The 27,999-nt window shown below is 45.7% G+C and overlaps 2 protein-coding genes across 6 annotated transcripts; one reads left to right on the top strand and one right to left on the bottom strand.

The window, feature by feature from the left end:
* The first annotated feature begins 134 nt into the window (after nt 1-134).
* On the top strand, nt 135-16,155 carry PPEF2 (protein phosphatase with EF-hand domain 2). The gene is made up of 17 exons (XM_027698469.1): nt 135-446; nt 3,185-3,369; nt 6,575-6,702; nt 7,153-7,210; nt 7,536-7,711; nt 8,555-8,669; nt 9,321-9,367; nt 9,795-9,961; nt 10,043-10,079; nt 10,164-10,313; nt 10,635-10,970; nt 11,754-11,939; nt 12,609-12,751; nt 13,256-13,362; nt 13,515-13,678; nt 13,992-14,079; nt 14,538-16,155. Exons 2-17 carry the CDS (start codon nt 3,309-3,311, stop codon nt 14,717-14,719), a joined length of 2,145 nt encoding a protein of 714 aa, XP_027554270.1. The 5' UTR covers nt 135-446; nt 3,185-3,308; the 3' UTR covers nt 14,720-16,155.
* NUP54 (nucleoporin 54) lies at nt 5,072-27,984 on the bottom strand. 5 transcript variants are annotated; one of them, XR_003536700.1, is made up of 13 exons: nt 27,857-27,981; nt 24,152-24,235; nt 23,913-24,047; nt 23,004-23,233; nt 20,768-20,955; nt 20,154-20,350; nt 19,429-19,483; nt 18,767-18,860; nt 18,196-18,303; nt 17,710-17,829; nt 17,280-17,390; nt 16,760-16,962; nt 5,072-5,158 (listed from the first exon to the last, which is right to left on the bottom strand). XR_003536700.1 is itself a non-coding variant. In XM_027698486.1 (13 exons), exons 1-13 carry the CDS (start codon nt 27,906-27,908, stop codon nt 16,834-16,836), a joined length of 1,665 nt encoding a protein of 554 aa, XP_027554287.1. In that variant the 5' UTR covers nt 27,909-27,984; the 3' UTR covers nt 16,149-16,833. The 5 variants fall into 5 exon arrangements, 3 of the variants coding, with proteins under 3 accessions (XP_027554287.1, XP_027554286.1, XP_027554288.1); XR_003536701.1 differs by lacking the exon at nt 27,857-27,981 and adding an exon at nt 27,198-27,333; XM_027698486.1 differs by lacking the exon at nt 5,072-5,158 and adding an exon at nt 26,319-26,480 and having other exon boundaries at nt 16,149-16,962; nt 27,857-27,984.
* Between the last annotated feature and the right edge of the window lie 15 nt (nt 27,985-27,999).

The following is a 27,999-nucleotide window of genomic DNA, read 5'->3' as shown; positions in this document are numbered from 1 at the left end:
GCCCATAGTTAGAGGTGAAATATCCTTTTTATATGCTGAGCTGTATAAAACTGCATTTGGGGCTTTTGTATCTGAAACTGACTTTTTTGGCAGTGCAGTAACAGTGTGGGTGTATGTATAAAAATAAAACAAGCTTCACCATCTCCTTTCCAGCTACAAGATGTGCTGAACCCAATGTACACATGGGCCATACATAAGTATTTACTCTTGGGAGCAAGGCAGGATTATCACTTTCCCTAGTGCTACCTGAGATTTGCTTTCTTGGGAGAAGTATTGGGTTATTTTATCAATTAATCTGTAGCTCTTAAACTGTTGCTGTTTTTCTTTCAGCGAAACTTTTGCTCCAGTGTCTTTCAGGTTTTTCCCTGTTAAACTCTCAGTAAGTTTGTCTTCCATGTTCTGCTCATCTGTTCCCTCAGCTACTGGACTGTCTATAAAATGGGCAGGTTAGTGGGGCTCCTGTTGTGTATGATCCATGCAGTGTCACTTTTCCTAGGAGCCATGTTTCAGAGTAGGATTCCTGTTAGCTGTGGTGTTCCTGGCCTGTGGGTCAGGCACCCAGTTCTGCACAGATCTGCAATGTGCACAGGCTCAGAGTATGTAGGATTTAGTTAATGCTGTCACTTGTTTTTGTTATGAAGAAGTTAGAATAATATTTGTGCTAAGGCAGGAAGCTGACTTAGGTTTTTGTTGTTCCTGTTTTGGGGTGCTTGACCCAAATGGATTTACGTGAGTTTTCCTGAGTTTTGTGGTATTAGAGACTGTAATTAAGCAAGTCAGCAGCTTGCGTTTCAAGACTTCCAAGAAGTGGTATCCAATGGCTCGTGAAGTTTCTGGAGCCTGGCTTTTGTGTTTCTCCTGCCTGTGGAATATTACCTCTGGTGAACAGGGAACATCTTCCCTACGTGTCCGTGACCACTTCCCTACTGAGACCCTGAATGGTGGCCAAGAGCATGGAGAGGAAGGAGCAGTCAGTGGCTGGTCATTCCCTCGATGCATCATGTTGTCTCACCTGGCTGTTTAGGACAGCCTGTATTTGAGCTGATGCTGCTGTTGAACTTCAAGTCTTCCAGGTTGTGCCTTTCCTTAGGAAGGGAAGGGTGCACCTCACTGTTGGGTGGATGAGGAAGAATCAGAGGTGCTGAGCAGTTGGACTGGTGGATTTTTTTCTCACTCCTCCCACCTCTGGAACAGGTTTGATTTCACTGAATTCTGGTTTACTGCTGTGCACTCTTTGGGCTGTGGTCCTCACAAAAATTTGAGGGTAATAAACTTGAAAGAGTTCACAGCTCCAGGAGCTGCTTGGGAGGGACCTGTTGATAAACCTGTTCATAGGATAAACAGGTAGGTGCTGTTGCCTATGCTGGTACTCCACAGGTGCTCCTAGAGCACAGTAATACTAAGCCATTTCCTGGGATGGATGGCCAAAATTTGTTTCAAGTAGGGCTGCCTGAATAACAAATGTCTTTGCTTTGCAGATTAGGAAGGAAATGAGGGAAAACTTTATTCTGTGTTTCCAAAGGTAATCTTAATTCCAAAGTCCCATTTCAACAAAACAGACAGGCAGTACCTCTGAACGCATTCTTAAAGCAAAGTACCAAACCCTGTACTTAAGTGTTTGCTTCAAATCTGTTCTCTGTTTTTCAAAAATCATCTGGAAGTGTTCTAGTTCCTGAAAAAGGACTTTTTTGCATTTTTAAGGGTATCTTTAAAGGTACTCATCTCTTCCAAAAGCCGAAGCCACCTCCTCCCCTTGAAGCTGGCACAGGAGGTTACAAATAAGAGCCCCTTAAGTGTTAGGGATCCTGATTTTGTATGCAATTGTCCCTTGGAATAGTTAACCTGAAAAGTTGTCAGAGCACCTGCATTAATTAAGCATAAAGGCTGTAAAGCACCAGATGAAGTTGGATATAATTCAGCAGTGATTTCAGGCCATTTCTGACACTGATATTAAATGGTGTTAGAATAAAATAAGAGCATTACTTTGTACCTTCCTGTTGCATTACCCAGTTACTGTGAAGATGCCATGGTACAACTGGGCATCCAGGGCAAGGGAGAGAATTGCAGCACTTGCTCTGCCCTGGAACCTTGCCATGCTCCAGTGTGGCTGAGCAGGGCTCACCTTCCTGAGCCAACATGGCACGTGCTCACCTTATGCAACACCGGACACGCTCCTGTGATCAGTATTTGTGTGGATGGGAGCTATTTTGGAAGGAGAGATGTGGGGTAGGTGGAAGGAGATTGAAGGAGGCACAAGGATTACAGGAGGTGAGGAAAGGAGGACTTTTCTCTCTGCTGGGGAGAAGCACCTCTGTAGTTGCTTTGTCCTGACTCCTCAAAACCCTCTGAGCTGTGGTCTCCTGCAAGCACCAGGCCTAACATTTTTACAGGTGTTTATTTCCTTCTTTCCATTTCTCAGCTTTCTCCCCCCGCAAATTCTGGGTTAGATTAAAAATCTAAGCATTTTGCAATACAGCCTGGGGCTGCTTTGGCAGTAGTGTGTGACTGGGTTTTTTACCAGAGGAAAGGTGCCTGTGAATGGCATTCTGGTTGTCCTCAAAGTGAGATACTTCAGAATTTGACCTGATCTGGAAATAGGATCTGTTTGCTCTGACCAGAGCTTCCTTCCAGTTACCAAAGTCTGGCTGTCCTGCCCTTTTATACTGGCAAGCAATGGCATAATGTGCTCCTACACTGTAGTATATACATGAGGAAAAGGAAAGCAGTGTTTAACAAAGCTGATTATTTTCTTATGATAGGTAATTGTTGTTTTAGACTTATCTACCCTCCAGCTGTGGTACTGCACAGATAATAAGATTAAATACTGTGTGTGTTCATCCCTCATAATGAGTTATCCTTCACAGGTGACTACATGCATGAATATTTGTCTGCACATACTGACTGGAAATCAATCAACTTCATGGCTTTTATAGTTCCTGATCAGTACTGAAAAACTTTTTATACATCTGCCATATAGTCACAGTATCTAGATATGCAAGTAGGAAAGGTGCTGAACTGGTTCCTATTTATATAGCTGACTTGAAATTGGAAAGAGTGAGACAGAAATCCTCATTTTGGATCATCTGAAAGACACCCAAGTAGCTGGGTAAAAACCTGGTAGTGGTAATTGAGCATGAGAGGCCATCTGATCATTGATCTTAAGTGTTAATATATTTAATTGTAGATTCTCAGCACTGTGGGACATGTTGCAGCTGTTTTGATTCTGACCGAATGGTGTTTGCTGCCTCTCTCCGGTGGTTTTGGTGACACTGGGCCAGTCTGCAACACTGGAGCATTGGTTGGAGAACATGGGATCTGGTAGTTCTGTAAATGTCAATTACAAGTACTCCCTGCAGAAGTCTGAAAATGGTGAGTGATTCTTTGAGAAGTCATCTTTTCCTGTTTGCTGTGTGTGTTTTACGGAGGGTGCGGTGGATGTGTTCGTGTGCTGGGTTACCTGGTTTTCCTGATAGCACTGAGGTGAGGTTCTGTGTTTCAGGATCCTGTGACAAGGACTCTCAGCAGAAGACCAACAGGCTTCAGAAAACAGCAGCTATTTAGGCCAGGATTAGATTAAAATCAACCTAAACCTGACCAGATAACAAGCAGCAGTTAGAACTGACACCTAATGACCTAATGACTTGCTGGCCAAAGCGTGTGTTGTCGTGTGCTGGCAGTGAGACAGACGTGCCGACCTGCTCATTCTCCTGGGCTGTTTTCCAAAGCTGTTAGTGGTGCAGGACTAGTAAAGCAGAAGCATTAACAAAGCCAAAATAAATCTGGCTCTAAAGAAGGTGAGATGGTGTGGCTACAAAAAGCTGAAAAGCAAAGTGTGCTTTTTTTCTAATTATATCAGCACAATGCTCTTAATCTCTGCTAATGATCTTAACCTGTTAATGGCTCTCAAAGCTGTAACGATCAATTTGTATGAAACCTTCTGTGTGACAGCACCAATTTTGTGTGTGTGTGCCTAGATCTGCTGTGGAACAAAGGGAGTTTGAAGGGGATTTTACACATAGGGAAGCGTTAAAAATAAACTTTCATTTCTTTATTGTTTGTATCAGGCATTGGCAGAACATCAGGATGGGGCAAACTGTTTGCAAGTGCTTTGAAAAGAAAAGGGGGATTGTGTTTAGAAATGAAGAAAGTAGGGATACACTGACTTTGTATTTTTTTGTTTGTTGAAAAACTCCACCTTTTAAGTTAGGCTTGTCTATCACCCATACCACCAGAGAACCATGGACTTTCCTAAGGTCAGGGTTGTTTTCAGATAACATAGCGTAACATAAAACTAGTTATTTATTTGAAACCCTGCATTACATCTGATACTTCAGCAACAGTTTACCATGGCAGTAAAACCTCTCTGAATTTCTTACCTTTGGTTCTCAGTCCTTCAGATCTGGTGATCTGCAGATGAGGAGCTGCTTAGGACTTTACACCCACATGCAATGTGCCAGGTGTCATCCTGTCTTACCTGTACCAGGTCCAGGGGCTGTTCCTTATGGAAAGTGTAGCCAGCAGAGCTGTTAAACTGGCCCTGCCCTTGAGTGAAGAAGGGGATGGGGAATCCCTCCTGTAAGCTGATGTGTGAGCTATGCTGCTTACACAAGTGTTCATATTTTGGCTTGAGTGCGTATTTTGGCATGCTTTCAGGAGCTTATCATGATACATGGCTTGGACCTTCATAAAATGTGGATTAATCTTTCTCTCCCTTTCTGATTAGTTTTATCTAAACTGCTGCAAACCCTGCCAGGTGAAACTCACCCAGGTAAGCTGGTAAATTAGAATAACTGCCCTTGCAGGTATTGCAGAGTCAGTCTATGTAAAAGCAGAATAAAAAAACAGTGCCTTGCCCATCTGCTGTGGATGGTGATATATGTGCACTTGATAATGTGTCTTCCCTAAGTTCTATTTTTTCTGTTTCAAAGGATCTGGTTTTGATTGGCATGTGTGGAGTCACCACTAGCAATTTCTTTCCAAGCCCAGTAGACCAGTAAGCATTTGCTCAACATGAGGGAAGGCTCAGGCACAGAATACAGAAGTTATACTTGAATAACTGGCCAAGTCTTACCTTCTTGCCCACGACTTCACTGTGATTCAGTTCCCTGCTGCACAGCAGCTGTAACACTTTTCTTCTTGTGCTCTGCAATTCCCAGTGCTGAAACAGAACCATATTTAAAAGGATTATTATTTTCAATATGTAAGCCATCAGGATATCTTCTCTAGGGAGAGGTCACTGTTTCCTGCTGGAGTACATGAAGGGTGGTTTATGTTATGTAACTAATACAAGCTAATTGAATTAATATGATCTCTTTGTCTCTTGCAAGCCTGGAGCAGCCTTTTGGGTAGGGGTGGGGGATTTCCTTAATCAAGTTTTTTTCCCCCTGCACTCTGCATTGCTGTCTCTGCTTTGGTGAATGTGACAGGGCCCTCTCACAAACCATAATGCCAAGGGAATAAACCACCTGCAGCAGGGCTAGCTGCCTAACTCAGTTGTTTCCACTAGATTTCAGGGCCAGCCTGTGGTTAGAGTAGCCATCCCTCCCACCCTCATTTCAAGATGATGGAGAAGCATTGTTAGAAAATGTTTTAAGCACAGGGCTCAAGGGTAGGGATCCAGAAAGAAACGGGAAGGGACACAGTGTAATCAGAAGAGAAATGCCAAGTAGCAGAGCTGGTGCAAGTGGTGTCAAGGCCAGTTAGGGAGGATGGAAGTGTTTCTAGAGGTACATAAAGTTCTGTGGCAGAACTTGAAAAAAGAAATGGGAAACTGTACCAGTGTACTTGAATCTAAATATGCACACGCCTTAACTGAAATAATCTTTTAATGAAACACTGGAAGTGGGGAAATGCAGAGGAATGATTATGTTGCAAAGATCAGGGCAAACAGCTGTCATTCTGAAAGAAGTGCCTGGTGCTGGTGATGGATTGAACCACAAACAGGCAGCTGGAAATTCCTGCTGTCTCATTCCTTAAGTGGCCAAAGCTGTGTTTCCCTTTTTTTCACTGTGGGTGGTAATTTAGTCTTTATTGTGAGGTAATGGTATGTTAACATTTATGCTACAATAGGTTCCCTCAAGTTCTTCCAGAACTGCAAAAGCTGAGGTATTTATCTGGCATAAAGAGAGGTAGACAAACCCTGTATTTCTAAGGCTCTGGAAGGGGACTTGGTGTCTTATTTCCTCCCATCTCTTTGTGTGGCCCAGGTCAAATTTCTGATTTCTTGAAGCCTTGGCACCCAGAGACTCTAAGATGGACATGAAGATGATCAAGGGAGATGGAAAGGAACTGTCTATTAATACTGAAGAATGTGTTTGGATCTTTAAGCTGTTAATGGAGGTGCTGAGAAGCCAGCAGTGGTGGCTAGGAGTGCTTCAGAGGTCTCTGGTCAGGCAGGATCAGGTCAACCTCTTGTGATGTGTTGAAAAGTGGATGATTTATTACCCTTAATATTTGGGCGTCATAATACAATTAGTGAGGACTTTTCCTGAAAAAGGGAGGTTGCTTTACAGTTTTCAGGACTGGGGAAGGAGCAGTAACAGGGTACCTCAGCTGAGTTCTGTTTGTCCCCCAGCTTTCAAGGCAGCTGTTTTGATCCAGCAGTGGTATCGGCGCTATGTTGCTCGGCTGGAGATGCGCCGCCGCTGCACCTGGAGAATCTTCCAATCCATTGAGTATGCCTGTGAGCAGGACCAGATCAAGGTATGGTGCCAAGGAAGGAGGGAAACACATAGCAAGGTGTTTCCTGTGCCACAGGCTTGCTTGGTTCTGTCTGCTGGCTGGTAACCCCATAAGTGCTTCAGTGGGCTAAAGGCTGGGTTTCATGCTCCCCTGTTTGAATCCCTGCCTGCTTGTGTCTGATGAAACCTGAAGTTATGAGAGATTTTCTTAGATGGCCGCCTTGCTGTCAGGTAAGGAGAAGGGAGGGCTTGTAGCTGTATTTGTGCCTGTTTGGCTGCAGGTAAAGCTACTATTTTTTTGGAATACCTTCATCACAAGGTATTCCAAACTTGCATTGGTAGAGCGTGATTTGTTTTACGTACCAGACAACATTAGAAGGGCAGTCATAACAGTTTCAGAAAGATAATCATGCTAAGTTGCAACTCTGCAGAATTTAATTCCAGGATGAATGATGGACTCTCTCTCTTGCAGCTTCACAACTTCTTCAGTTACCTCATGGAGCAGTTCACACCAAGCAGCAGCAAAGAGAGTAAGTTTCCCTGTGAAACATCCAGAGCTGGATGCAGGTGGGGTCTCATGATTCCTGCTAAGCAGGGCTTTGCAGAGGCCATTTCTGAAGCAAGAATCCATCTTGCCTGACACATAGGCAGAGAAATTTTGTCCCTATAGCCTTTCCCTCACTGCAAATTGTGTAGCGGTTTCAAATGGGGACTCAGGCTTTGTGGGGGCTGAATTGCAGCTGAACCAAACAGCTTTTCTCTGAACATTACTAGAATGGTACCTTGAACTAATCAACTTTTTCTTGTCTCTCTCTTTGGAAAAAAATCAATTAAACTCCCTGGTCTGCCATCCAGGGGATTTTATCAGTCGCATGTTCATAAGTGGAGAAAGCTACAAAGAGGCAGAGCTGGAAAAATACTGTGACTATGAATCCATAGAGGTGCCAGACTCCTACACTGGACCCCATCTCTCTTTCCCACTCCTTCCTCACCATGCAACTGCCTTGCTGGAAGCTTTCAAACAGAAACAAGTAAGGATCCCAACAGGAATTACGCTTTCCTCTTCTCGGTGGGGGTGTAGGATAGATAACTTGGTTTTAGCCTTCCCAACAATTTAAACTGACTGGAGTGTAATGAGCTGGCAGGCTGTTAAACAGAGGGAGATGGAAATGATATGATATTTTCCACTGCCATGGGAATGTTTTTCTTTCTGAAAGCAATTCTGACAAAACTGAAAACTTTAAATGGGGGCATGTACCAGTATCAACCTGAATTTTATTTCTAAAGGAAGAAATCCACAACAGCTCATGTTGAATCTTTTCCTCATTTTTTGTTGAAATTTTTGTATTTGTAAAAAAGCATAGCGTGGCCCAGATGGAAACAGCCAATTAAAATGTTTTGTGCCACACAACTTTGACTTGCATTTAAAATGTAAATCGTGAGGTCTTTGAGGAAGTCCAGTACCACTTCAGCAGCACTAACAAAACAATCCCTCGTACAACTGCGGTGTTCTGCTGCCATCTTCAGTCAAGGTGCTGAACTGCAAAATAGGCCAAAACATCCCTTCTCCAAAAAAAACCAATTCCCAAACCAAATGTCTTGCGTCCTGACTATATTAAATGCTTACACCTTGGCTTTGAGCAAATATATTTCTGCAGGACACATGGAAACTCATGGCTTGGTTTAATGTGGAAAAACTAAGAAGGATCTAGAGGAGCAGCCTCTTACCTGTGATACTGGGCTGGAATTTCTGTGGAATTTCTCAGGGCGAGTTTCTCCCACCACTGTCCTGGTGGGGCCTTTGCAGACAGAGCCGCAGTGCTGCTCAGAGGCCACTGATTTCCTGCTTTAATCCCTTGGCTTTCTCCCAGTAGCAGCTCCACGCTCGCTATGTCTTAAACCTTCTGCATGAGACCAGGAAGCACCTCAAGCAGCTGCCAAACATCAGCCATGTCTCCACCTGCTACAGCGAGGAGGTCACTGTGTGTGGTACGTCAGAGGCTGTGGGATGCTCACGTGGGAGCGGTGGGAAAGGCATGGAATGGTAGGGAGAGCACAATGCCCTCCTCTGTATTTGACATGGAACATGAAACACAAATGCTGTCTGTAAGGAAGACGTGTGATGCACTGAGAGGCAACTGTCTGTCTGAAATACCTGGGTTGTCTTTGTTCTGTCACCCCAAACTTGGAGAAGTTTTACTAAATCACAGAAACTGTCCCAGTCGAGGACTGGCCTCAAAACTTCTGCATGCAGTCAGCTTCTGGAAAACAAACCTTTCTCTCTCCAGTATCATGTTAAATGAGAATTTAGTTAAGATTGTCATTATGTGGGAGAAAGCTTTGCATACAAAATAACAATCTTGTGCCATGTTGTCACTGCAAGAGATAAACAAAATTTCTAAGTCACTGTTCAGCAGCTGGTGTATGTTTTTAGCTGTCCTTTTGAGGCTTCAGCTCAAACCTTACATCATGTCCTTTTCCTCCAGGCACATTGCCTTAGTGTAAGGAAACTTGGACTTTGCACTTCCCAAAGTGTTTCAATGGTTGTTAACTTATAAAGGATATATTTCATAGGAAGTTAGTTATTAGTGTCTTTTTAAGTTCAAGGTAAACACACTGACTTGTCTTTGTGCCTCTTAGGAGACTTGCATGGCCAGCTGGATGACTTGTTCCTCATATTTTATAAGGTAGGCACCGAATTTGGAGAGTGAGGCTGGCCAGGCATTGCGAGAGGTATCGCATGGGTCATGCTGAGAAGTGTTTGCAAAATGGGGCCCTTCATGTCCAGTTCTCCAGGTCAGTTTAATTAGTTTTAAAAGGCTTCATAAAGCAGCAGCTAGCTTATTCCCTTGGTGACTTGGAAATCTGATATCCATGTCCATTTTGGAAGTGCCAGAGGGCATTTTTTGAGTGCTGATACCAATGGCAACCTTTGCTGACTTCCAACTTCCACTGCTTTTGGCACAGGGGCCCTACAGGATAAAGCTAAGTCAGGATGTGTATTGTATAAGGTAACCTGGGACGGGAGTGACAGACTGTGCAGCTGGGGGGGAGGCATATGGAGACCACGGGGAGGCCTCCCTTGTAACATCCACCTGTTCCTTGCTTTTACAGAATGGCCTTCCTTCCCCTTCCAAGTCCTATGTGTTCAACGGAGACTTTGTAGACAGAGGCAAACAGTCCCTTGAGATCCTCATCATCCTCTTTACCTTCCTGTTGATCTATCCAAAGGAGGTTCACCTCAACCGTGGGAACCACGAGGACCACATGGTCAACTTACGGTACGGGTTCTGTGTGGGGCTGAGCACCATGTCAAGGGTTGTGTGACATCCCACTCAACTGCCTTTCTCCTGTTCCTTTAGCTATGGCTTCACCAAGGAAGTGATGCAGAAATACAAGGTAGGCATATGTTTGTGTCTCCTTTATGTGTGAGACTTTTGAAGAGTGGATGCTTCATCTTTTCCTTTCCACCTGCCCTCCCAGGTGCATGGGAAGAAAATCTTAAGGATGTTCCAAAATGTCTTCTGCTGGCTGCCCCTGGCCACCCTGATTGATGAGAAAGTCCTTATTCTACATGGGGGCATCTCTGACACCACTGACCTGGACATGCTTGAGAAAATTCAAAGGGACAAAGTAGGTTTTATTTCCTTCTTCCCATCCTTTGTTCTGCAGCGTAGTTCCATTGCAGATTAAATCCCTGTGCTCTCCCTTTTGTGCTGTCTGAGCAGCATGGAGTCCATAAAGAGATCTGATGGGTATGGGGCCCAGCTGTAAACCCAGAATGGCACATCCAAGAGGTGCTAATATCTCCTATAGTTAATTAGCAGTTGATGGCAGCAAAGGAAATTGGGGCTTGGAGGTTTGGGTCACTTGGTCAGCCAATGGAAGATGATACAGCTGGAGCTGTGGGTTTCCAAGCGGTGTGATCAGCTCCATTTCTCTCATTTCTTTCAGTTTATTTCTGTATTAAGAATGAAGAAAAGGAAGGAGTCAAATAGAAAAGTGGAAATGCAGGACATAAACGGGGAGAGCAAATCTGAGGCTGATGCAGCAGGGAACGAGGCAGCTCCCAGGCTATCTCTGCAGCCCCAGCCAGCCCAGGCTCCCAGCACGGCCAACAGGCTGGAGTTCTCCAGGTGGATCCGGCAGACGGTGCAGGAGCAAATCGACACGTGCCGCCAGCTGGTGGACATCAGCGAGTCGGAGCCAGAGGAGCTCACCTACTCCAGCGTGGTCTCCCTGAAGCATGGGGATGAGCCATGCCAGCCTCATCAGGAGGAGTGGCAGCAGGTGAGGAGTCTGTGGGGCCCTGAGCTTGGTGGGCTGTGGGTACTTCTTGCAGCAGTTGATCCTTCTGCGCTAAATGGCCAGTAAGGGCTGTACTGTGAGCATGTGGTGATCTCTGCTGCCTGGGGATATTTTATTAGGTACCTGTGCTACCTCCTTGGGGACTTGGTTTCCTTGGTTTTCTTGTCTGTAATTCTCCTCTGCGTGCTCTGTAACCATGGGTACTTATTTCACATTACATAAGACATTGTAGTGCTGCACATCTTTTCAGTGTAAAGCTGTCTATTGAGGTCGGGGTTAAAGAGATTAAACTTTAATCCAGACAATGGTTACTGAGTCAGCACTTGCATTTCTGGAGGCTGCGGAATGTCCTGGGTAGAGAACAAAGGAGTTTAATACTAAGCCTGCTCGTGCCCTCAGAATCTGGTGGGTGTTCTTGTCCTGGGACTTGTGCTTTGGGATGGAGAAGGACAAGCAAGGCTCTTGGACATCTTAGAGGCAGCAAAGACTAAGCTTGTATCAGATCTGATTTTTGGACACCTCTCTTTCCCCAGGCACTTTGGGTGTGCCTGTAGCTTCAGGCCAGTAATATTGTCATCTCTAAGGTGGCCCAGGTCTGTGACAGCTCAGCTGGAATGCAGGAAACATGTCTGCTCCTCTGCACTATGGTAACTGCAGCAGTGCAGGCAAGGATTCAGAGACTGAGCTATATTTGCCTAGTAAACCCTGACAGGTGATATCTGCTGTGGGCACACTTCATTCTGTGAACTCTTCCAATCCTTGCAGATCTTAGACATTCTCTGGAGTGACCCCATGCCTCAGGAGGGCTGCAGAGCAAACAAGGTGCGAGGTGGCGGCTGCTACTTTGGGCCTGATGTGACAGAGAAGATCCTTGAGAAGTACAACTTGCAGTTCCTCATCCGCTCCCATGAGTGCAAACAAGAGGGCTACGAGTTCTGTCACAGCCGGAAGGTCGGTGTGAGGGGGATGGCTTGTGTCTCCATCCTTCCAGGGTAGGGTTGCTGTAGGAGTGGCTTCTCTCAACTCTGAGTTTCTTCCAATGGGGCTTTAAGTACATGAAACACCACTGAACAGCCTTATTGGTAGTTATTGAAGTGTTTCCAACCCTTAGGGCTGTCTGGGGACATGCTCTGTTCTGTTCTGCTCTGCTCTGCTGGGGACATGGCTGTGCAGGTAGAGGATGTCCTCGTGTGGGGCAGCAGGGAAGGTTGTGAACCCACTCGTACCATGGCCCCTACTTAGTGCAGCTGTTCCTGAAGATGGCATACAAAAGGTGTTAATGAACTGCTGCAGCCTAGCTCTGCTCTCAGACGACTTGGTGTTGTCACTTCAATGACTTCATCAGGGGCACTTTCTTACTTCAGGCAGTGGGTTTGTTGGGAGACCACAGTGAAATCACAAGCCCAACATGTGGACAGGTCCATGAGATCTGTGCTGCCCTTGTGGAGCTTGCATGTGTAAGGCTTCCAGGCCAGCTGCAACCTCACTCTCCCTTTTCCACATAAAACATGATGTGTTCACAGTCTGGATTTTGGATGGGATCACATGTATTGTTTACATGTACATATATATTACAGGATGCATGTACTGACTGTAAGTGCCTCTCTTTTTTGGGATTAGGTGCTGACCATATTTTCAGCCTCAAACTACTATGAGATTGGCAGCAACAGGGGAGCCTATGTGAAGCTGGGACCGGACCTCGTCCCCCACTTTGTTCAGTATCAAGCAAACAAGTCGGCCCATATGCTCACTATGACCCAAAGGCAAGGTGTTCTGGTTGCTCTGGATTCAAGTCAAAATTCCAGAAGAGAAAACTTTGTGGGCTTTGACAAAGTTTGATTCTGGAGCTGAACTTCCACAGCTTGATTTTCTAAATAATAGCCCTCGAGGAGGATTCAAACCTTGTGCAGAAGTTAGAGGGAGGCTCCTCAAGGGTTGAGGAGGGAGTGTTACAAGATCCCAAGGGGATTTTTTTTTTTTACAGATTGATTTTCAGGTTTTTTTTTCCAAAGTCAGCTTTTAACTTTTAACCTTTGAAGTTCCCTTCTGCTTTATTACTTCACATATTGACATGGGGATTTGCTGTATCAGCTGTGGGGAACTGGGCCCTGGGCATGCAGTGCCTTGCCATGAGCAGAAATGCAGCTGTAGCTGTGCAGAGCAGTTGTGTGAGGGTCTAGGAAACCCACAGACAAGCCAGAGGACTGGGAAGGTGCAGCTTCTCTTGCAAGTCCTTCACATGCTTCTCTCTGTTCTGCATCCTCCAGAATCAGCAGAGTAGAGGAGTCTGCCTTCCGAGCTCTGCGGGAAAAGCTCTTTGCTCACACCTCCGCCCTCATCAGCGCGTTCAAGGCCTACGATGAGGACAACACAGGTACAGCTGAGCTGAGGGATGTGTGAGCTAATTCCCTGGTAGGGCAAGGTTGAAGTGACAAAGTTGAGTGAGTGGCTGGTTGGGAGACCCCCTCACTTCATGTGCTTTCAGCTGCCAGTGTCCCAGAAGTCTCCATGTCTCTTTTCCTCCAGGAAGGATCACACTGAGCAACTGGGCAATGGCAGTGGAGTCAGTCCTGCGCCTGGGCCTGCCCTGGCGAATGCTGAGACCGCAGCTGGTGCGCAGCACGGAGGATGGCATGCTGGAATACAAATCCTGGCTGGATGACCTGGCCATGGAGCAGCGCAGCCAAGAGGTAAGGACTACCAAGAGGTAGCTTTGGATGCAGGCTTTCAGGTGGGGAAACTGTGTTTCACTCTGAGTTGTGGTTTCTTAATTACACACAGCAAATCCAGCTCTGCAATGGTCACAGCCTGGAAAAGAGCTGTTCAGAAGGGACAGGCTGCTGATGGTCTGTACTGCAGTTGCATGGAGGGTCCAGTTATCACACACTGCTGGCACATTCTTGAGAGCAAGAAATGTTTGTGTTTATGGGGGGGTGTGCAGTAACCACTCAGGACAGAGGGCTGTCAGAAGGGTAGAGTGAGTCTGATCATGTTTTCTTTCAGCACATCCAGTCAAGCCTGCTGGAAGTCATTTACCGGAACAGATCCAACTTGGAGACAATATTCAGGATCATAGACAAGGACCATTCAGGTAAGCAGGTGTGCAGGGGGTGTTGGTGACTGCCTTGTGTTCCCTTCTACTTTGGGGCTCCCTTTAGTACATACAAAGGTGTTTTTATTTAACTGTTTAAGGCTTGGATCCTTCTGCTCCCTCCCAAGCTTCTGAAATGTCATTGCCTGTTTCCACAAACAGGATGTGTTTTCAAGTGTGTGCAATCCAGCTAGAGAATTAATAATTCTTTTTTCTGTAGGAGTTCAGCAGAAAAATTGTAATGAGTGCAGTGACAGTAATGCAGTGTAATTGGGATCTGGAGTGTTACCTGCTTTCAAGTAGTAATCTCCATCAAATTACTTTGGGAAAGAAAAAATAGTCTTTGCCTGTTGTTCTCACAATTTGTATTATGTCTCCTTGCTACTTTAAGTTGTGTTTTAGTCAGTGTTCTGAACACTAGAAGATGGAGTTGCAGCATATGAAATGCTTCTCCACAGGTCTTATCTCGTTTGAAGAATTCCAGCAGACCTGGAAGCTGTTCAGCTCCCACATGAACATTGAGCTCACGGATGATGGCATCAATGACTTGGTTCGCAGCATCGATTTCAATAAGGATGGGAACATTGACTTTAACGAGTTCCTGGAGGCCTTTCGCCTTGTCAGGCAGTGCCAGGCGTGAGAGCCCACACGGGGCTGCCACATCCAATGCCTTCATGTCTGAGCAGCCGGGACTGTGTCCCACCCAACTGCAGAGTGCCTGCGGATGCTGAGTGGGGAAAGGGAAGGCGCGTACCCCAAGCAGAGACCAGCAGCTGTGACCCATTAGGGAGAAGCAACAGGCAAAATACATGCCCTGCAATTCTGACCATTTGTACAAGAAGCTATATTTTAAGTAGAAATGACTGTGCAAAGGGAAGATGCAACTTTCTATCTTAGTTACAGGTCTATCCAAAAGTAGTAAAATGGAAGTAAAGGTATTACTTGGTTTTAACAAGGTAGCACCTGTGTGATCAGGGGTTTCCTTTTAATAAACAGTTTTTTCTAGACTGCTGTTTCTTGGCTGTTCTTGTTTTCCCTAGCTTGTGAGCTCTGTGAGCAACAGTGATGACACCTACTTCTGCTGGTGTTCCTTTGCTGTGGTAAGCTTGTTCCACAAGTTTGAAGCAACTAAATAAGTGCAGTGGAGCAACACTGTGAAGAAAAAAAAAACACATCCGAAGTGCAACACTGTCTGTAGCAGAGGGTCTTGTTTAAGAAAGTGATTGAGGTAATTTACTTTTTCAAAACCGAGGGAAGTGCTCCCTGTTAGGGAGCCTGTCCTTCACATTCATGATATTTTCAGAGCATGGTACAACTGTAGCTTAAGTAGAGTGAAGTGGGGGGGGGAGGTTGAAAAGCTTACAAAGCAAAAAAAAAAAGTATCTCAAACATGCAGCACAGTCAGACTAGCAGGGGAACCATGGCAGAAGAATTCACTTAACACTACTACCCCAGCCCCTGAAAAAGAGAATTTTAGTGTCATTTGATTTCTTTAAAGAGCCCATGTTAGAGCCTGTATTGCACAGTGGAGATGTTCTATTAATTGGAACTGTGCTTTCAAAAGCAAACTAATCCTTTTCCCACTTTTTTTCAGTTGTAATGAAACTAGGCTTCCACAAACACTCTCTCATGACTATACATGCTGCAGCATGCTTAGGCTGTATTTTTGTTTTTCCATCTATCAAATTTTATGAATGGGATTTATTTTGTTTTGGTGGCTAATGGACAAAATTATTTTTTCCTCTGTTTCTGCTGTACAAACTCTTACTGCAGGTAACACAAGTTCTTTTGTTTCAGTTATTATCAGTGAATTTTTTAATGGGGGTGTTAAAAACTGCTCTCCATTGCATGGAGTAGGTACCTGCCCTGCAGCACTTGCTACCAGGCAGGGTGTAAGGGAGATGGCTCTGTATCTTGGTTTGGGGACTGAGGCTGCCAGCAGCTCTGTGCCATCAGGTGCCATCTCTGTGCCCATGACTTGCAGTGCTTGGAGCAGAGTGAAGTGCACTTCCCTGGAGCTGTGAGCAGCATCACTGATGTAACCGAGAGCCAACATCACACACCAGTTATTACAAAGTCAGACTGAATTTATTACTCTTGAGCAATTAAAAAAAGGCAGAAGACAATGTCCAGACATTCTGTTACTTAGAGGGGCACCAAAGCTCTGTATAATTCACATATGTAAAGTGATAAAAACATGACCTTCAGATCTGTGCAGTCCAAAGGAAGAACAGAAACTGGAAACAAGTTCCTGCAGCTTGCCCCAGTAAACTACTGGTATTGCAGGGACCAACATAGTTACGGCAACTAACATCCCTGTAATGATTTAACTTAACTGTTTACACAATGTTACTTGATTGTTTTAACAGAAACACAGAACGGGGCTAAGCTTTCCACAAACCAAGTCACAAGTGAAGCAATCCCCTCAGCAGTGCATTTCTAGGACAGTGCTGTTGTAAAAAAAGGAGAGAAAAAAAGAAAAAATGTACAATAGTACATATAGTTTTATAGTAAACCAGTATCTGAACAGATTCAGTTTTCCTTCTTTTGTTAAAGCATATACAGCTTTACAAAATATAAACCTTCCAAAGGTCAATTTTAAAAGCTTAGAAGAGGCTTTGCTAATTCTAAAGGTAACAGCCAAAATACCATTGCTCCTACAAGATATGTTTTATTTTACCTCAACAGTTTTAGCCTTGGAAGGTGAACCATGAACTTGACTAATGTGTTCTGTGTAAGCCCAGCAGCATCCAGTCAACTGAAGACTCCTCCTCTGATGGGAATGCTCTCGTTCAGCCCATGTTCTATTAGCTTGATGTCCTCCAAGTCATCCTTGATAATGCTGATTAGGTGACTGAGCCCTTCCTGCTGCTGCTTCAGGTGCTGCAGGTAGTTAAAAAAAACAGTGTGAGCACAGCCCAACTTTGCACACCGTAAGTAATATTTCCCAAAGGTGTCATGACTGGTGCCCCTGGCACACAGAGAAGCCTGGCATAATTTCTTGGAAGAAGGAATAACAGCATTTTCTGTGCTAAAAGCTGAACTCCATAGAGTGGTTTTGTATAACATTGATGCACTGGCACTGAGAACAGCAAAAAGGACTTCATCAAACAATTCCAAGAATATGGCATTCTAGGTACAGTCAAGTGTGTATCTGGCTTAAATGAAGTTCAAAGAGGATTCTACCCAGTCATACTTACTTGCTTGATTTCCCTTAAGAGGTCTGCATCTATGTAGTAGCGCTCTTCAGCTCGCACTGCTCCAAAGTGGTTCTGCATCCTGATCTGGGACATGAGCTCATTCAGTCTGCCCTGCAGGAGAAACAGGCTTCAATCAAACATCTGCCAGAGCTCCAGCATGTGCTGTTCCTTGAGTCACCAGGACTGGAACCATGGCTGCTCATTCCATTTTTAAATGTTTGGGAAGATGTACAAAGGGCACGTGACTCCAATACTTCCAAGAACTCAAAAATACTTAAGTACTTATCGGTCATGCAGCAATGTGCACAATGCGACTCTTGGTACTCTGCTGGACTGCTGACAGCTTTCCACAACAAACATACATGCGTGGTTTGGAAAACTAACTTTTTTTTAGTAAGAAAAGAGTAGCAGAGTTCTATTAACTACCTACCTTGAACTGTGTTGGTGCATTAAGTTCACACTGAATTGTATCCAGCTGTACACGGAGCTGCTCCTCATCTGCTTGGATGGCATAACCACTTTTCCTTTGGATCTCTTGCTTTATTAACACCTATAAAAGAAACCTTACTAGGTTCATTAGAGAAGACTTGTCCCATCTGTTTCCCCACCACTCCATTCATATGTCTTTTTGCCCTTCTTCCAGCATGGGTTTCATTGGACTTTTCTGTCACTTAGTCTGCTGCTCTGAGACACCCAGAAGCCACAGACCTGCCCTGAGAAGGGAGAGAGAAGGTTCCCGAGTACCGCGGACCTGAAGTTTTTCCCAACAGCTCTGCCTGGTACTTAAATGAACACCATTTAGCTGAAGTCAGAACTTCCTTTTCAACACTGGTTCTGCATAAGCTGGCACAGGTCCTCCTGCCCTCTCTGGCACTAGACTGTGTGTCAAAGGAGCTATTTACGCTACCCCTGTTACCTGTAATGTTCTGTGAGAAAGTGCCATCAGCTTCCTTTTGTATTGTGCAATTTTTGCCATAGTTGTCGTTTGGTTTTTTTGCAGCTCACTGATATCTTCTGATATTATCTGCAGAGGACATGGAGGCAGTTGGAAGTCAGAGAAGTTTGTGATAACAGAACACGTCACTCCTGATTTGAAATGGGGAGTTTCACAGCCCAGCAACTTTGTGTCCTTGCCATAGATGCTTTGAGAAAGCATTCTGCTACCTCAGCTATTCTGCTTTGTATTTATTTCCATCTGCAACTGGGATTTTCAGAAGGCATTGGAAAACTGGTTGCCTAATTAGAGTCCATACCAGTATACCTTCATTGAGCTAGTCTAATTTACTCTAACAACACAGCAAGCTTGAACCTGAAACAAAAGCAAAACCATGCTGCTCCCTTTTGGGCAAAAGATATATTTAAGAAATACATTAAGAATATGGTTCTGGTTTCAGTTTTCAACACACAGGAGGCAGAGGGGGAGGTTTATTTTAATAGCACATCCTTCAGTAGTAGCAAGCAGTCATGATAAAGATGAGCAACCTTACATCTAATCGAGTTTGATGCTGCTTGGTCATCTGATCTTGGACCTTCAATCTTCTCAACAGTTCCTTGAAACCCACCATTGGCACAGGAATAAGCCTACAAGAACACAAATGTTTCTTGCAACACATTTTTTTTTTTACTGGACATGTGGTATAAATTAATAATTATGAATAGAGTCTAATATGAAGATAATCATATACAGATAATCATGGCCTTTTGTAAGCTAATAAATAAAAATATCTTCTTTTGCTAAGCTCTAGTATCCTCACTATTCCCAACAACCCAGTCCTTTGTTGTAAAGAAATCAGCCCAAATAATCTGTAGCTACTGAGGGTACAAAGGTGCATCACCTTCAACTGCAAGAAGAGGGGAAAAAACCATAATGGTTGCAAAATATGAGTCACAATAACTAGTGCATGCCATGGAGGACACCACAGCTCTGAGTCATGTGAGTGGCTCTTTATCCTGACAGCTCCTAAGCACCTAAATGGGTAAAGTGATTAACAAAGGCACTTCTAGTAATCTTCAGTGTTTGCAAGGAGATCAACACTTGACCAAGTTCTTCTCTAATATGCTTCTTGAAGGTTACCTGGAGGGTACTATGCAGTTATTATCTTTCTCCCCTTTCCAAGTTTTGTTGCAGTACTCAGACTATTGGACTTACTTGTCAGGATCAGGATTATCAACTTTGGCTTGTTCCCATATAATAGGATCAACACCTGGAAAAAACAAACAAAGGAATTTTTTAGTATGGATAAATCTGAATAGCTTTCTCATTTTACAGCTCTTAAGCAGGAAAAATTGCTGTGGCATACACAAACCCTATGAACTATGCTGAACTGTTACACAAATTAAGGTTAATTAAATGAGGGTAGTTCTTAAAAGTCCCATTCCTGAGCTGTAGCAGTAAGTTCAGTCCCAGAGGCTGTCATATACTCCTGTTTGTTTGAAGGCAGGGGAAAGAACAACCATAGGTGATCCCATCATCTAATTCATACATTAAAGGGAGAAATTCCTACTGTTTCCACTGTATTCCACACTTGGGTCATCTGTCCTTTTCAAGTTGTGTAAAAAAGCCAAATATTAAAAAATCAGTAAATAAGTGATCAAAACCCAAAACCAGTTGGCAAAGTAATCCCAGTAGGAACTAGCTCTGATTTTTCTGCAGGAGTAGGCTCAGTTCTTTTGCAATCCTAATTTCATAGCTTTTCATATCTTAAACACAGACATATATTAAAGCTATAGACGTAAAGATAAGTTATCTTATGAAATGGCATAATACACAAAGCTGTATGTGCACTGTGTGTAGCTCTTGTAGCTTTCGAAGGTGTTTTCCAGCGGGCTGACACCTGCATTTACCCCAGAGCCCAAAAAGCTGAGCCCACGTACCGGCAGGAGGGTTCTGCAGGAGCTGCTTGACCTGTGCTGGGGACAGCTCTGTCCTGGCCATGGAGAGGCTGACCCCCAGCTGCTGCAGGGACGACTTGATGTTGGCTTGTTCGAAGTGGGCGTAGAGGGTGGTGGCAGGAACTCTCCTCGAGGTGCCGTTGGGTGAGCGCTCCACAACGTAAATGATCACCTCTGTCCTGAGCAAGGCAAAGTGTGGAATGTCAGGAAAGGGGCAGCAGCATGCAGGAACTAACACAACAAAACCAGCCCAAAATCCAACTGACTACTTCTCCTGGCTGGCTCTTAACTCCTTTTAGCTCACTGAGATGTGAAGTACCAGTAACTGCAGGGTTTAACACAGCGAGGCAGAGAGAGGAAAGCTGTGCATACCATTACATTATATGGTGACACTAGTATTACACTGAGAATAACCTAAACCTCTGGAAAGGTTTAATGCCTTAATAAAAAGCAATATGAAGGAGTGAGAGATACGAATCGAACTCAGGATGAACAGATCCAAAATCAAGGAGAAGGGGAGGCAATACACTTAAACACCAACCCTCTCCAACATGCAGTACTGGATAAAAAGGCAGAACTATGGGAAGTTCACATACTGGTCATCTGGCATCGTTTTAACCCCTTCGATGTTGACAGTGAGGGTCTGGTTTCCCCCCAGAATTTTGTGTAGTGACTCCACGAGCTGCTGCTGCTGGCTTCGAATATCTGCTTCTTTTCTGTTAAACACCAAAACCACGAGGCCATCTTCATCCTTGTTGTTGGGCATTAGACTGTAACCCACAGCCTGCAAAGGAACAAATGAAAAATGAGGATATATTACTCAGCAAAAGCATATCCAATGTGGCATGAAGGGGACAGGCTAGACCCCTCTGACTAGAGCAATTGGTTCAAAATTTAACTTACAACATACTCAGAGCAGCAGAAACATAAAATCAGTCCTTCTCTAAATCATTCTCTCACACAAATATCAGTAGAGCAGCTTTTGAAACAGTTTGGATTTTTACAAAAAGTTCCTAAGTAGCGATTTCCCATCTTATAGAAAAACCTATGGATTGGGAGTTCTGCAGAGCTGACAGCAAATCAGGAACATTTTAAAATTTACCCTTTTCCCAAATTGCAAAAGGAACCAGAGGACCAGACCTCATTACAAGCAGAAGCAGAGTGGCAGCTTTCATCTCCTCTTGCCTATGAGCTGTTACACCAACATACCACAGGTGACAGGGTGGACAGTGGGGGTTTTTTGAGGCCCTGACACTGTATGTGGGTGGGTGACCTGCACCTTTCCCCTCCTGCAAGTTCAGCTGAAGAGAGAAACAAGTTGGGGACATGCTCCAGAGCCTGGTTTTGTCAGCAGTGAGTAATCCCCTGCCACAGTGAGCCTCACAGAATCAGCCATCCTGTCATAGAGCACAACAGTGACAGCCAGGGAAGAATTTGGTTTTAAGCACATCACTCCTCTGCTCATAATAAATCCCTCATGATTTTTTATGCAACAAAATATTTTCAAACTATGGCATTTTATTTACTTAATTGTGGTCCTACAAACAGCAGCCTGTAACACGTACTTTAGAAGCACACTTTTCTTGGCTAAGAGCTGTGCGCTTTTCATCTGCCCTAGATCTGGAAGTGTGTACAAGTGGATTCCTTGAATGCCTGTGAAACCCTCCAGGTAATGCCTCATTCTTATCAGGTGCCTGACGCTTTCAGAGGCAATAACCAAACTAGCTTATGATGCTTTGTTCCTATCCCTGTGCCACCAACTTCTCCCTATTTTACTTAGGCATCTTCCATTGCTGGCATAGATGGGATTTTTCAGTGTTTCACTTAAGGTATATGAATTCATAGCAGCATTAGAAACACTCAAGTCATAGGTACAAGAGTGAACCTAGTATGTGGCATTGTCTAAAACGAAAACCACTCTTTTTGGTAAATAAAACTCTAAAATAACTGAGTTTCCATGACACAACTTACACTTGGCAATTTTTCAAAGCCTTTAAAGCAATTTCAGAGAACAACTTACAATAAAGTAAGCTTCCAGGTGCACTGCCAACAAAATATCCAAGGTAACACTGAATAAGGCGATGCAACACAAGCCAAACATTTGTTAGGCAGGCACTTGGTTGCTGCAAAAATTTTTTACAAGTCTCACGATGTGCATAATCAAAACTAGACTTAATGAAGTATTAACCTACATTCAGGTCTCAAAGTAAGAATCAGCTTGGGGAAGGAGGGTATCTCCACACCTGCCCCAAATCCCTGCCAGGCCTGAGGCTTAGCAAGGCAGTCAGCGGGGGCGGGATTGGTGGAGGATGAAGAGCCCCGTACTCTCTGTCCACAGGAGAACTGCTGACGATTTCAGACAGGGAACGGAGCACGTGAGCTCATACAGTGTGAGCATGGGAGGGAAAAAGGCACAAGTCTGAAGGCTGGTGGACTTTAAACCTGGCATAGGCCAGGTTCATAGAGGGTTATTTTAACACAGTTATTTTACATGGTTTCTGTCATACCATCACTTCCACAAATACACATTAAAATTCATTTCCCGAGACTTGCTCCAGTGACACACACACTAACCTGAATGCTATCAGAAAATGTTACTTTTATGATCCACATCTGGGCTCATGATCTAGTCCCTCCACACCACCCAGATTTCCAGCATCTTTGAACCTTTTAATAAGCATGCACCAGAGCTGTGTGGATTACCTGGAAAAACACTGTTTCAGAATACTCTTACCAGTAACAAAATCTGATTTAACACCCATGAGACGCTCAGACTCAGCAAACAGAATAAGGGTGTCAGAGCCCTTTGTGGGCAGCTGTACAACTCCTTACCTTAAATCTGCAGAAGGGGTTTTCCTGTGTGAACTCCACGGGAGCAATGTTGTTGTTGAAGTACCCTTTGCCCGTTCCCCAGAAGGCCTGCAGCTGATTCCACTTGGCCAGGATGGCATCCCTCTCATCCCCCAGGAGCGTCGGAGCCGACAGGGCACTGGCTGTATTGATGAGCTGGTTGGACTGGGCGGGCGTCTGGGCAGGCTGGCTGAACAACCCGCTCCCTAACGCTGTGGTGGATGGAAAATCCAAATGAATTCCTTGACCAACCAAGCCAGACTCACTTACTATCACCTATCATCTGCCTATCATTGGCACCACTTCACATTCTGAGAAGCAGAATAAAAGCACAGAATAAATAAATAATTTTTTTTTCCTCCTAATCTTCAACTACAATGTTAGTTCTTGAATGCTGAGTTAGAACAAAATTATTTTTTATTTATTCTTTAACAAGAGGTCTGTACTGACCCACAGCATCATCTGGCACCTTCAATATCTAAACCTGAAGGGCAGGTTGGTTGTTACAAACTCAGCAGACTCAGAGCCTGCAGCAGCTCATTATCCAACTCACATTTAAACATGTGAGTTTTAAATGCTGTTTTCCTCCCCTTTCTAGTAATGCTGTGACTGCAACATCAATTTCGTAACTACGATTTCTACCACCACTAAACCACAGGGGTACATATTGTCAGAAGCTCAGGAACTCGCTTGAGCTCTAGTAAAGTTAGTTACGAAAAAGGCAAGTGCTGCAAGTGTAGGCACTTCAAATGCCAAATTTGTGAAGGAGTCTCCCTCAATCAGGAGGTGGGTAACAGCCTCCTTTTACAGTACACTTCTGTCCCACTACCTGAGTAACTGTGACAGTCTCCCTGCAAAGAGAGGGGTAAGTGCAGAGAAGGCCATACTCACTGGTCTGCTGCTGCTGGGTTCCGAAGCCTCCAAAGCCTAGCCCAGTTCCCAACCCACTACCCAAGCCAGTTCCAGTTCCTGTGCCAAAACTAGTGCCAAATCCAAAGCCTTTGTTCTGGGTGGCACCGAAGAGTCCTGGGGGGAAAAGCAGAGGATTTTTGAGAGAAGAGGAGGATAGTGCCTGTGCAATCCAAAGCACTCGTGGGTTGTTCTAAAGCCAACAGGTCAGACTCTCTTACCGCCGGTGCCCGTGTTGGTGGGAGCAGAGAAGCTGAACGCTGGTGCTGCAGTGGTGGTGGTGGTGCCAAACCCCCCAAATGCTCCTGCCAAACAAAGAGCAGGAGTCAGGCAGAGGCTCACGGAGCGGAGCAGACACAGCACCACGAGCGACCGCACTGTGGGGTGTGATGAGAACAGGTCTGACACATGGATGGGACATGTCACAAGCATGTGCTTCACAACGGTCTGGGGGATCGAGCTTGTTGTCTGAGGAAATGGGGGAGAAAACACGGACCAGAAAGCCAGAACTTGTGTGGTGTGTCAAGAGAGTAAACAAAAAGGCAGCTGTCAACTGACATCCTGTTCCTTTACCAGCAGGATGTGCTTTCCCTTGTGACAGACACAACTAATCGTAGTATTGCTTACATTCATTCCCAGGAATACCTCTGCTCAATGTCACTGCTGGGTGTTAAATAAACAACCTGATGTTTTGTAAACTTTTCAAACACTGCTAACCCTTTGAAATAAATCACAGCCTGAGGCTAGCGTGTCCACGGTCATGGTGCTTACAGGGAAAATTCACAGGTAAAATTCTAGAAGGTCCTTTCTTCTTTAAGCCTAGCTTCCCTATCATCTTCCCCATTAAACCTCATTCAGAGATTCAACCACTAGTATAGGAAGATGGATGCAAAAGCAATCAGCCTCCCACAGATTTTCAGGAAAAGCAGTCAATGGGCAGCAGCAGAGGGCCTAAGGGAGGGCCTGAGTTCCAGTGGTGCCAATGCAGCGCTGGCCCAAGGTGTAGCCTGTGGAGTGCTGACAGCCCAGGAAACCAAGTTCTCTCTGTGTCTGCCTGGTTTTACACATGTTCAAATGAAGAAAGACACTGTGTTACAAAGGATTTGTCAAAAAGATGCTGCCACTGCTAACTCACATGCCTATGCCAAAAAAAAAAAGGTTCTTTAAATCTACTACAGTCCTCCTGTACACAGTCAAGTTAAAAAGCTTAAAACAAGGCTGACGTGCAATCACATTTTATTTCTGTTCAGCAGTCATATTAATGCCAGTGGTCTTAAGAAGTTGTTCCCTCTAACATCCATATTTCTGTCCTACCAGTGAGTAAAACACCCTGTCAGGAGCACCAGCAGATGACACAATCTCTGGGTGGTTTTGTACTCTTTAGTCATCCTTTCTTTGAAAGGGATCTGAGAGTGCAAATTGGGAAACCAAATTAAGTGCCCAAGTTCTCTTTTGGAGCAGCTCAAATTCAGCCAAAGAAATACAGCCCAAGAGTGCCCCCAGCAAATAAACCCAAACAAAACCAGGTCCCTGGAGTGCACACAGCAGGTGACAGTCGCTGACACAGGGAGAGATGGCACTGTGGAATGGATGGAATTCCTATACGAGCAGCGGCAACGGGATCCCTGGGATAATTCCACATGAGCAAAAGCATTAGAAATCCATCCAGCCCAGCGTTTTTATACAAAATGGGAAAGATTTAAGGTGAAATTACATCACCTGGTTCTATATGGGGCCACAAAGGGTATTCTCAACCACCACCCAGCACACCCATGACACCGAGGGCCCTTCCCAGAGCACCGAGCTTCCCTCCGGAGAGCCGGGGAGGTTTTGGGATGCTCGGCAGCATTTGGGGAACAGGTCAGGGCTGGGCTGCGCTTTTGTGCCGGTCGTATACAATTTGTTTCTCCACAGAAACTGCTGGGGTGTGGTGCATTCATGACAGCCAACGCAAGGCCAATGAGAACACAGGGGGAAGATGAAAACATGACTGCAGCAGTCCAAGAATCTCATGTCAGGAAACGTGGCACAGGGAGCAGCTCTGGGGTTGTTCGGAATCGCCTGGATCTGAATGGAGACCTGACGGCGCCGTTTGGCTCTGACTGAGGCCCAATTTCAGACTGGTGGGTGACCCCAATTCATTCCCATTTCAGAGACTGAGTATTTGGTACAGAGTTGTTTTTCCTTTAAAAGCTATTCCTTCAGAATTTAACAGGCAAAACCCCTACAAGCCTATGGATCTCAGACCCACTCCACTTCCAGAGCTTTTCTCCCCAGTCTTCACTGGATATGAAGATTAGTACTGTCCCAGATTCCCAGTTAGGGATGTAATTCTTGGACCCCTGCTAGGAACATTTACCACAGAACAAGTATTTCCGCATTATCTACCTGCACTTGCCAGACTGTTACCAAAATTGAACGGTGGAGTTGAGGTAGTGGAAACACCGAAATTCCCAATATTAAAATTCACCGCGGGATTAGCAGTTAATCCGAAACCCCCAAAATTAAACCCACTGGCAGTGGAGTTTGCAGTTTCAAGCCCACCAAATCCTGACGAGTGGGAAGCAGAAAAAGAGCAAGGCAACATTAGTTCTTCTGAGTAAAAGGCAGTAGGGAAAACCTGAAACATTTTTACATTCCCGTGGACCAGACAGGCACAGTTAAAAACAAGAGTAAGGTATTATTTATTGGACACAAGGAGGACAGTTAAAAGCTCCACACATCGCTGCTGGAAGTATGAAAACACACCTCCAGCAGCTGAGGCACTACACATGCCTCAGTTATTCCAGGGTGGACTTATCCGAGTTACATCCCAAAATCTGCCCACCCCAGCCTTGCTGGTGAATTACCTTCTGCATCCCATCTCAGTGTGCCCAGGGTGCAGCTGGAACAGGTTCATGCTGCACAGACAGTGGGAAGACCTGGGCTGCGACCCCAGAATTCCCTCTGATATTGGGCTGTGTGTGTAATAAACCTTGTCACGGTGTACAAACAGCACAAGGTTATTCTTCACTTTCAGATGGGGTCAGAAAGAGTGTGTGAAACACTCGGAGTGGGAAATCACACAGTAACATTCAGGTTAGCTGCAGTGAACGTGGGACCTGCCCAAAGGACTTGCTCAGATGGTCTACTAGGAGCCAGCAATGATTTATTTTACCAAGTGAGTGTAAGGAAGGCTCAGGCTTACACTTCACCGCGACTGACAGCGACAAAATAAGAGGGGAAAAAAGGTCTTTCTTCCTTTACAAGTTAAAAGCCGTGTTTTACCTTGCCCCAAAGCGAACTTCCCAGGGCACCTCATCCAAGCAATAACGTCACTGGAAGCAAAGGGCTGCCCGGAGTGGCCCGCACGGCCTCGTCACGGGCGCCCCGGGACCGACTCGCGAGTCCCGTCGTGGCCGGGGTGGGGCACTGAGGGGTGGCCGTGTGGGGACCGCGCAGCCAATTGGCCGGGGGGCGCACGCCGGCCGCCACCGCCGTTCCCATTGGGGGGGGGCGCGTGAGGGCTCTGAGGCGGCCACGGTTCCCATTGGCGGGGGGGCGCGTGAGGGCTCTGAGGTGACCGCCGTTCCTATTGGCGGGGGGGGCACGCGCGGGCCGCCACCGCGGTTCCCATTGGAAGGGGGGTGCGCGTGGGCTCTGAGGCGGCTGCAGTTCCCATTGGCGGGGGGGCGCGCGCGGGGCACGCGCGGTTCCTATCGCGCGCGGGGCACGTGCGGTTCTCAAAGCCGGGGGCGCACGTGCTGCCGGCGGCCGTTCCTTATTGGCGGGGGGGCACGCGCGGGCCGCTGAGCGGGCCAGGGATCTCATTGGCCGAGGGGCACGCGCCGCGGTTCCCATTGGCCGGAGGGGGGGCGCGCGCTGCCCGCCGCCCGGCTCCCCCCGCCCCTCCCGACCCCGCCCCGCCCCGCTCCCCCTGCGCTCACCGCTCGGGTTGGTGGCCCCGGCTCCCGCCGTCGCGCCGAAGTTGAAGGCCATGGGGCCGCTCGGGTGGCGGCGCGGGGGGAGATACCCCGCGGGAGGCGCGTGCGAGCCCCCGCGGCGGTTCCGGCCGCGAACAAAACCGGCC

Source organism: Neopelma chrysocephalum, unplaced genomic scaffold, assembly GCF_003984885.1.
Source record: "Neopelma chrysocephalum unplaced genomic scaffold, ASM398488v2 Primary Assembly neopelma1_128, whole genome shotgun sequence".
Lineage (NCBI taxonomy): Eukaryota > Metazoa > Chordata > Aves > Passeriformes > Pipridae > Neopelma > Neopelma chrysocephalum.
The sequence above is the reverse complement of the archived record's forward strand: the minus strand, read 5'-3'. Positions and strand labels throughout refer to the sequence as shown.

Coding starts and splice junctions, on each gene's coding strand:
- PPEF2 (XM_027698469.1), top strand. CDS start 3,309: ATGGGATCTGGTAGTTCTGTAAATGTCAATTACAAGTACTCCCTGCAG. Junction 7,211..7,535: donor ACCAAGCAGCAGCAAAGAGA/GTAAGTTTCCCT, acceptor TCTGCCATCCAG/GGGATTTTATCAGTCGCATG. Junction 9,962..10,042: donor GACCACATGGTCAACTTACG/GTACGGGTTCTG, acceptor CTGTTCCTTTAG/CTATGGCTTCACCAAGGAAG.
- NUP54 (XM_027698487.1), bottom strand. CDS start 26,559: ATGTTTCAGGTTTTCCCTACTGCCTTTTACTCAGAAGAACTAATGTTG. Junction 23,234..23,912: donor AACCCAGCAGCAGCAGACCA/GTGAGTATGGCC, acceptor CATCCACCACAG/CGTTAGGGAGCGGGTTGTTC. Junction 18,304..18,766: donor AGCATCAAACTCGATTAGAT/GTAAGGTTGCTC, acceptor TGTCCTCTGCAG/ATAATATCAGAAGATATCAG.